This window comes from Corapipo altera, unplaced genomic scaffold, assembly GCF_003945725.1.
Source record: "Corapipo altera isolate COAL_440 unplaced genomic scaffold, ASM394572v1 153, whole genome shotgun sequence".
In the NCBI taxonomy this organism is placed as follows: domain Eukaryota; kingdom Metazoa; phylum Chordata; class Aves; order Passeriformes; family Pipridae; genus Corapipo; species Corapipo altera.
The window spans coordinates 22,344-31,947 of record NW_020885139.1 but is presented as its reverse complement, the minus strand read 5'-3'; the positions used below and the strand labels follow the sequence as shown (position 1 = coordinate 31,947).

General features: G+C 57.8%; 1 protein-coding gene across 1 annotated transcript; it reads right to left on the bottom strand.

Moving 5' to 3' along the window:
* Positions 1-563: 563 nt before the first annotated feature.
* On the bottom strand, positions 564-9,603 carry ANGPTL4 (angiopoietin like 4; the record flags this gene model as incomplete). Its single annotated transcript, XM_027670122.1, has 7 exons — positions 564-2,135; positions 2,697-2,972; positions 3,245-3,340; positions 3,426-3,539; positions 7,873-7,999; positions 8,456-8,566; positions 9,172-9,603. Coding segments are annotated over 7 exons (1,338 nt in total), but the record flags the coding sequence as incomplete, so codon positions are not given.
* Position 9,604: the final 1 nt, after the last annotated feature.

The following is a 9,604-nucleotide window of genomic DNA, read 5'->3' as shown; positions in this document are numbered from 1 at the left end:
TGCACCACTCCCAGTGCATTTCATTCCTACATCTGAAATCAGCCCCCAGAAGTTACAATAAAGGCTTTTGGAGATGACTACACACATGAGGTATGAGCAGGTAAAGGGCTGCTGCTTGGTGGGGCTTGTCCTGATCAACTCTGACTTTAGTGGGCCTGGATCATCCAGGCCTCAGCCTCTGCTCATTTTCAAAGACTTGCCACAGGCTCTTCCAGCCACCTAGGAGGAATATCCCCCTGGTGCAAAGGTCTGCCATCAGGGAATAAGAAAATCCAGCTCATCATCACTTATAAACTTGCTGCTGCAAGGCCTGATTTCCAGAAAGAAAAGAAATTTAGAAGTCCATTAAACTTCAAACAGACTGAAAACTGCTTCTGGGCACTATAGCAGGGATTTATGTTAGAACTCCATAAGGCTACAGCTGAAAATGGAGGCCAGGAGGGAGCAGAGTGCCTCAGTCACACTTCCAATAAGAGAAATTTCCAAAAGCAGAGCCCTCACAATGCTCCCACACACCTGCTACAGGTAAACCATCAGGCAAATAATCCAGGCAGGACAGTTACAGGCTTGTTTTTATTAAAAGACATCTTCAGAAAAGATATTTTAGTACAAAAAAAAAAAAGTTTAAAATACACAAACTACACTTGCTTTTCTTTCCGGCATCAACATTTATAAATTACACCACATTGTTATTAACACTGCATTTAAATATGGAAACAAATTAAAACAAGGAATTCATCAACAGGATCCAACATCCTACATACAACTCTGTACAGTATTTAGCAGCTAGGAGCTCTAGCACAGCAGTCAATATGACTTCAAATAGGGCAGGATGCTTGGGAAGCCCCAAGACTGTAACTTGGCCCGTAACAGTTTTTGGGGACCTGTTTTGGCCACCTCTCCCCCAGCACCCACCCTGAAGGCAGAGGTGATGCTGCACATCAGGGTACTCACCTGATGAGGTGAGTGTGGCTTTTACAGAGAAATCCTGCTGCCCCCTGGCCTTTTAGTGCTGGGACACACACGTGGGACAGTGCCAGTCCCTCTGCAAAGCACGAGGTGTCTGCTGGGAGAAGGCAGCCCCCAGGTTCACGGGGGCTGACAGTGACAGTGTCCTGGCCAGGGACAGTCACTGTTCTGTACCTGTGCTGTCCCACTGCTCATCCTACCCCTCCCCAGCAGCACTTGCAAGCTCCAGGCACAGCCCCCCAGGACCTGGCCCTCATACAAGCAGCTGTAGGATCCCACCCATCATCCTGGGAGCTGGAAGCAGTTTTCCCAGCTCCTGGCAAATTCCAGCACAGCCAGAAACACAGGTCTTCAAAGGGAAGGCAAATGAGCCTGAGGTCTCCTTCTGCAGGGGCGACCCTCAGACCCCCCCACCAGACCCTGTCACTCAGCAGGGCAGGGGCTGCACAGATGGAGCTGCCCAGGGCTCACTGCCCCCAGCCCTGGCAGGGGACAGAGGCTCCAGGGGCTCTCACAGGAGGGTAGGTGGGACATCATTTGGGAACAAGAGTGAAAGATGGGACACAGCAAGGCTCCGTACCCAGCACTGGGGTCCAGGGCAGTGAGACACTTCATGTGCTCCCCCTGCCCCTGCCACAGGTCATCAAAAAAGTACAGAAATGTTAAGACAGGACAAAAAAAAAAAGCACCAGACAACTTGCTACAGCAGCACGTGGCAGGTCAGGAGACCCTCGTGCATGCTCTGAAGGTTGATCTCCCTGCTGGTGGCTCCTCTTCAGATTTGGGAGTTCTCTTCCAGGGGTTTTGGCAACATGGAGCTGTTTTACTCATAGCAAGGAGCTGTGTCGTGCCACTAAAGGGCTGCTAACCGAGGGAGATCTCCCTCAGGGGGCTTTCCAGGGAGGGGGTTTGTTTTCTGTAAACACCAAGTGACGGAGCTCAGGTCCGTGCTCCGCAAACAAAGTCAAGTCTCAAGTGGCAGCATTAGGGCTCTGCTTCCAGTGCTGCAGGCTGGATTTTCATGGTGGTTGACTTCAGTGGGTAGTACCTGCCCTTCCATGTCTTCCAGAAGATTCCCTGCTTGCGCTCGTGCCTCTGGCGGGGGATGGAGCGGAAGTACTTCCCATTGAGGTTGGCATGGCCACAGGTGCTGAACCACCAGCCACCTACCAAGGCAACACAGGCAATTTCAACCCACAGCAATTCCAGACAGAAAACAAACCCAGGCAGCTCTTGCCCCCATTCCCCCCACTTTTCCAGGGCTTCAGGACCTCACAAGACCACCTCGTGCACAGTCGAGGCATCTCCTGCACTGGGAAATGTTTTACAGATCCTGTGTGAGTTCAGGATGCATCTGCAAACCTCTGCTGCTCCCTCTTGTGTGCAAAACCCCCTCAAACCCTTTGCCAGCCCCATCTCAGGTGGGAAGTCTCTGCTCTCCTTGAAAGGGTTCCAAGCAAGGTGGCAGCCAGCAAAGCTGTTGCAAGGACAGATGCTTGGGCCAAGACCTGAATCATGAACCCCCTCCTCCCCACTTTCAGCCTCCCTCCTGGTTCCCTGCACGGCTCCTCCCAAGGATGCAGCTGTCCCAGGGAAGCTGGGGACGAGACAGGGTCAACACCAAAGGGGTCCAGTGCCACAGGGTCCCTGTCCCACTCAGCCACCACCAGACAGTGGAGGGCTGACAGGGCAGTGCACACCACTGGAACAGAAGAGCTTGTACTGACCTGAGAGGTGTTTGGCACAGTTTGTGTCAGCTTTGAGGTCGTGGTCACGATCCCGAGTGGAGAAGGGCAGCTGCCTGAAGTCCCCAATGGCATTTTCCAGCTCTCCAGACAGAGGCCCCAGCAGGTTGAGCATGTAGGCTGTGCTCTCACCACCAAGGCTGAAGACAAACTGAACCACCTGCGAATTACCCTCCCAGTCTTCCAGCTCAATCAGGAGATTGTATTTTCCCTCTTGGACAAGGTGATGTATCTTCTCCAGGCCCAGCCAGAAGTCACCTGAAATAAGACCCACGGCATTGGCTGCAGGAACACAAACATGCTGTGCAAAGCAGGCATGTGAGCAGGCTCCAGAAACAAACAGGGAGAACCCAGGACACTGCAGTGTGTCTGGCACCTGCAGGACACAGCAGAAAGATCAAGGACCTCCACTCTGCAAGCAGTATCCCCCCTCTCCAGCACAGAGAGCTCCAGGGGCCAGCAAGGGGAATAACTTTTGCTGAGCTGCTCCTTATCACACAATGAGAAGACAGACACCATCCTCCACCTACCACGGAGGTCTCCAAAGCCATTCTTGTAGGCATCCCACAGCTGGTCAAAGTCCACAGAGCCATCCGTGCGCCTCTGGATCACTGTCCAGCCACCCTCTGTGGGCAGGGAAAACACAGTCATTTGGGGTTACCCCTTCAAGAGCACCCTGCCAGGCACAGTGGGACACCCACAGGGCTTTACCTGCAGTCATGTCACAGTAGACTTTGAAGGGCTGAGATCCCACGGGTTGCACCTGGAAAACGCCACTGCTTTGCTGCCCGGCCAGGAAGAGCTGGTGGCAACCCTCTGGGAGTTCTGCAGGGGAAGGAAACAGCAACTGGTTAGATGGCCCCAAGCCCCACTTCCTCAGCAGGTTGCTCCTACCATGGCCCTGGCACTTGCAGCCCTGGCCACGAGCCCGGCCAGCTGTGCAGGGCAGTGGAGGCAGCTCTGGACACGCGCTGGGGACGATGACCCCCAACTTCAGCATCTTTAAACACTGTGACTCTGCACATCTTCCCGTTTATCCAGAGTTCCTTGGGCTTCCGTCCAAGGCAGAAGCCAGGCATTGGGCCAGGCTGGGGTCACCTTGGCTGGAGAGCAGGGCTCGAGGAGGGACTGGGATGCTCCCCAGCTCCCTTGCAGGAGCAGCCTGTTTGGGCCAGGGTAACGCCAGGGCCGAGCATCCCCATCCCACCCCAAGGCTGAAGCAGGCTCAAGGGGCCTCGGGGGCAGAAAGAAACCCCAAGTCCTGACATCAGGAAGGCACATGAGCATCTCCAGCACACGACCTCCTTCTCCCAGCGACTGTGGTGGCCCCAGCCAGACATCCCACTGGGCAACCTGCCAGCAGTGGGCACAGCGCCAGGCTGGAGTGACCCTTTTTCTGAGACACACTGACCAGGGCAGGGAAGGGATGGATGGACTCTGGGAGCAGCAGCTCATTGCCTGAGTGGATTACCCAGGGTGAAGTCACCCCCCAGCTTGTCCCCTCCATCCCCAGGCCGGCTGGGCCCCCACCCCTCCTTCTGCCCTGGGGGGACTTTGCCCGGAGCTGCCAGCGAAGCACCATTTCAACAGCACTGATAAAAGTCCATCCAGGAACCACCACCCATCACAGCACTTGAGAGAGACAGGGAGCGGGGAACCTGTTACAACACCACAGTCAGAAGGCCAGAGAAGGATGTGCAGAGATTTAGCCCCAGGCTGCTGAGCAGTCAAGGAGCTCTTTGTCAGCAGGGACAGGTGCCCCCGTCACCCCCAGACAAAGGGGGCCTGTTCTTCCCCCACCAGGGTGGATGGGTTGTGGTGGCTCACAGCTGCTGCCAGCATGACCTCGAGACAGACAAGTGAAGAAACCTCAAGACAAGCCCTGGGCTGTGCTGGGGTGCTGGCCGCCCCCACAGCCCCCCCATGGGAGTCCCCTCATGGTAGCTGCCCCAGGGTCAGGGTTGACACCACAATCCAGAGCAGCAGCAGGGAGAGGGGCCTCCCCCAACAGCCTGAGGCTTCCCTGAGGCCAGATGGAGGGGAGAAAATGGGGCCTTTGAGCTGCCAAGAGCAAAAGCAGCCCATGCAGGGCATCACCTCCTGCCCCATCCTCTCTGGGTGCTGGGGAGCCCCAACACTGCATTGTGCCAAAGAGCAGAACCTCAGCTGGAGAAAAGGTCAGGGGGGACCCAGGGGACAGAAATGTGACACCTGCCACCACCTTTCACCCATTTCCAACATATCCCTCCCCTCACCCTTCCCTCTCACCATGAACATTCCCCTCCTCAGCGGGGAAAGCCCCTCTCCCACAGTCAGCTGGTGGTCACATCCCTCACACCCCCCGGGGCCAATGCCAGCCCAGGACTGGTGCCACCATCAGTGCACCACGAGACAAGCGTGTGTCCCCAGCCCTGCCCTGAGCCCACGGGCACAGGGATTGAGGGTGTTTTGCATGAAGGATCTAAACCACACCGAGCCCCCTGCACTGCCAGGGCTGAGTGCATCCCCAATATCCCTGCTCTCTGGCTGAATGCAGGCAGGGAAGCAAACAAGGCTCAGGGGAAGGAACACCCCAACCAGACGCCCCCGCTCACACGGCCATCAGCAGGGAGGTGCTGGAGGGTGCTGGGCTCACCCAGCTCCTCACCTCCTCTCCCACTGCATCCTTCAGCATCAATGGGAAGGTGCCAGGGGGATGATTAGTGGTCCCAGCGCACAGAAGCCAAACCCATTCCTGCCTGTTTCTCATTTCTGGGCCCTGGCCACACTCCCTGCACTTGATCCCTGTTCTCCTGATGCCACAGGGACTCTCCAGCAGCTGAACGAGATGCAGCTGCTTGAACAGCCTCCTCTCAGTCTTTTTGTTTGAGGAACACGCTCGTTAGTTCCAGTTCATGTTGCACATCCGAACGGCACCAGCAGAACAACAAGCTCTCCTGGCTGCTCCTGTGTTTTCCTTTCCCTCCCCCTTTATTTAGCCAAGCAAGACAACAAGGTTGGAGCTGCCCCAGGCTCAGTGTTCACCCAACAGGATTTGCAGCTGTGACGAGGGTGGAGAGGGAGGTCACTAACCTGGGATAAACATCCATCCTCAGGGACTGGCAGAGCATGCCTGGAGCTGTCTGCATCACCTCCCCCTCTCCCTCCCCAACCCCACCCCATTATTTTGGAGTCTCAGCGCCACGGGGAGAGCATGAGCAGGGCTCTACCTTTCCCCTACTCGGCCGGCTGCCAGAAAGCACAGGCTCTGCCCAAAGACGTGATCCTCTTTCTGCAAGCGATTAAACCTCTCACTCCCCAGGCAGCTCTGAGCCTTCAACTTTCACATGCTTGGCCCCGCGCCAGCCCTGCCCTGAAAAAACTTGTGTTCGCTGGATGCAAATAAAAGGGTCTTTCTGCAAGGGCTGCTGGTGGAGTTCATCGCCGCTCCCCGGGGCCGCGCCGGCACCGGGCTCTGCCTGACAAAAGCCGGGAGCTGCCGGCACAAGCCTCTGCAGCGCTCGCCCGCTCTGAGAGCGGCCAAAAGCCCCCCAGGCAGAGGGCACGGGCCGGCCTGTGCGCTTTAAGATTTGCCAGAAAACTCAGTTGACTTGCTAATGAGAGGAAGCCGATTTGTTTTCTGCGAGTGATACCAACAACAGGGATTAGGCAAGAGAAGGGGAAGCTCACAGCGGGGAAGGGGGGGGAGTTGGAGTGCCCGGGGTGCTGGAGATGCTCAAGGTCTCCTCATCAGGGACAGCTCAGCACTGGAAGGTGCTGAGTACTCACAGCATCCCTGGGAACTGTGGGCCCTTGCTGCCTCCCACCGTGCATCACGATCATCTCTGTAGCCAGCACTGCCTACATCTGCCACCAATAAGAAGCAAAGACCCCAACCCATCTCCCTGCACCCCACTTTCAGCATAACCTGAGAGTGGAGCTGGAGGTTGGACTAGATGACCTCTGAATGTCCCTTCCAAACAATTCTATGACACACTACTGCAGGCAAGTGACAAAGCAGAGTTGGGAAAAGAACAGGGGAGAGAAGTTCTGAGAGTTTTCTGGCTCAGTAGTGTTGCTCTGACCAAGGGAGACCCCACACAGCCCCACCGAGCTGAGCACCAGGAGGAGTTTGGAGCACCACATCCCACCTCTTTTCCTGTCTGCATCATTTCTGCAGCCCTTTGTTCTTCCCAGCCAGCTTTCAGGCACGACGGTGACAGCTCTGAGGTCCACAGACAAATTACACATACACATACAAAATACCCATGTGTTTTCTCATACTATCCTTGCTTCAGGCCCTGGCCAGGAATTCCCCGTGACTCCTCACCCTGCCTGGTTTGTTTTGCTCCTGCTGAACATCCCCAGACAGCTGCACAGGCAGAGCCAGCACTGTGATTCAGCTGACACGACATGACAGCAGCTGCTCCTGGCCAGCAAACCCTGCGGGGACACCAGTTCCTGTCTGGAGGGAGGCTGCAGGACACACTGCAGCTGGGGACACCCACTCTGCTGCCCTTTGCTCTGCAGGAGCCCCTCCAGCCCTGTCACCAGAAAGAGGATGCTCCAGGCAGAGCCAGGAGCTGCAGGTACAGCATCCACTCGCCTGCCCCGGTGCACATTTCCTGTGCTGTGAGCATCCACTGCAACTCAGCACCTTCTGCTAAGCACAGTGCAAGCTGAGGCACTTGTCTTTCATGTACAAGCCCTAAATATGAGCCAAGGGAAGGAGACACAACAGGTATGCAGCTCCCTAGCCCTCCCCTCCTCCCACAGACAGAGAAGCAGATCCTGCCTGGGTGAAGTGTGAGCAGGTGAACAAGAGTTAACTCCAAGGAGCTGAGACTCTCCTCCCCGTGCATTCACCCCCCACCTGCCAATCCTCTTTGACAAATACCTGCTCACAGGCTTTGCCTGCTCCCCACTGCATTCCTAACAAGGGGCAGGAAAAAAAGCCTCCTAAATCCTTAAATTCCTGCTGGACTAACACTGGCCCAGAATGCAAGGATTCTGCCTTTGCTCCAAAACCCCACACTCTGGCCATACTCCCAAACTCCAGTTTTTTAAACAAATTTCACATCCTGGCTCAGATCAAGTGAAACCTTTGTTTCCAAAGGGTTGCAACTCCTGCAGGTTTGCTTTGGGGCAGATGAGCAGGGTGACACGGGCAGATACTCACTCTGTGTAGGCACAGGCTCCCCACTGCCATTCTGGTTCTGGCTGGTGAGGTTGAGGCTCTTCTTCAGATTTATCTTCCACTTTGGAGACTGTGTTTTGTTGTGGTGTAGGGGGATTAGTAGATTGACCTAAAAAAAAAAAATAAATGCACAAGTCAGAACAGTTTTATCTCAGCTCGTTTTCCACACTGTTACTCAGGGGAGCTGGTCGGCCGCATGCCAGCCACTCCCTGTGGCCAGAGCTGGGGCTGAACTTGCCCAGAAACCTCGAGGAATAGGAGACACCCGGTCTTGGCAAAGCCAGAGATGACTGTGGTATTTCACACCCATGCCAGTGAGTTTATTCTGCAGATAAATGCAAAGGCAGAGCCCAGGAAGGCTGTTCCCACCCACCAAATTCCTCCTATTGCTCCAGGCAAACTCCCTGGGAGCTTGCAGGTTGCTGCCCTTACATCGACACTGCAGCACAAGGACCAGGACTGTGGCCCCTGTGGGGTCCCCAAAGCCAGGGAGCTGGGACAGCAGGGGTACACACCACAGTGTGTGGGGCCAGGCTGGGGGTTGCAGTGCAGGACAGGGGCTCACCTTGCTCTGCAGGCTTTTAATCTGCAGGTTCTGCTTGTCCAGCTTGTACTGCTGCTGCTTGATCTTCTGCAGGAGCTCCTCAATCCTTAGGTTCTGAGCATCCATCAGGGACTACAGGGGGAAGAGCCAGGTGAACCCCGTAGCTCTGGGAAGCTCCGGCCGTACCAGACTCCCGGGGAGCCCCCAGGACTCCCTCCCCTCTCCTGAGGCTGATCCCAGCCCACAGCTCCCTGTCCCGCATCGGTTTTCCCCGAGGACTCTCCCGGTGCCCCAGATCAGTCGGGCCCGGGGGCTGTCCCGCCGCCAAAGCTCTTCAGGTCAGTGCTAGCGACAGGGGCGCGTCGGGTCCTCTCCATCCCGCTCCCCTGGTCGGTACCGGTGCCCCGGGCAGGGTGGGTGACTCTCCCCCACCCTGCTCCACCCGCTCGGTACCGGTCCGGTCCCCTCTCTCCTCATCCTCCCCGCTCTCCCTGGTCGGTGGCGGTGCCCCCGAGCGGGGTGGGTTCCCTTATCCCGCTCCCCGGTCAGTGCCAGCGCCCACCACTCCCGCTCCCCCGCTGGATGCCGGTGCGGGTCAGGTCCCCTCCGCCCCGCTCCCCCGCTGGATGCCGGTGCGGGTCAGGTCCCCTCCGCCCCGCTCCCCCGCTGGATGCCGGTGCGGGTCAGGTCCCCTCCGCCCCGCTCCCCCGCTGGATGCCGGTGCCCCCCGCGCTCACCTGCAGCGCCCCCAGGTCCCGGGCGCTCTGGTTCCCGGCCGGCCGCGCCTGCAGCGCCAGCCGGACCCGGCCCTCCAGCCGCTCCAGCCGGCCCTGGATCGCGTCCTTGTCGGCAGCCACCTCCTCCAGCCGCTGCCGCAGCGCCTCGGAGAGGTTGAGCAGCTGCCGGCCGCGGCCCTCCAGCTCCCGCACGCTGCCCCGCAGCCGCTCCCCGCGCTCCTGCGCCTCCCGCGCCTGCCGCAGCAGCCGCCCCAGGGAGCTGTTGTGGGCGCTCAGCCGCCCGCCCAGCTCCCGCAGCTGCCCCTTGGTGCGCTCCACGTGCTCCTTCAGGCCGTGCCCGAGCTGCAGCAGCCCGTGTGCCAGCACGTTCACCTCGTCCCAGGAGGCGAACTGCGCCCGCCGCTCCCGCCCGGGCCCCGCCGCCGCCGCCCGC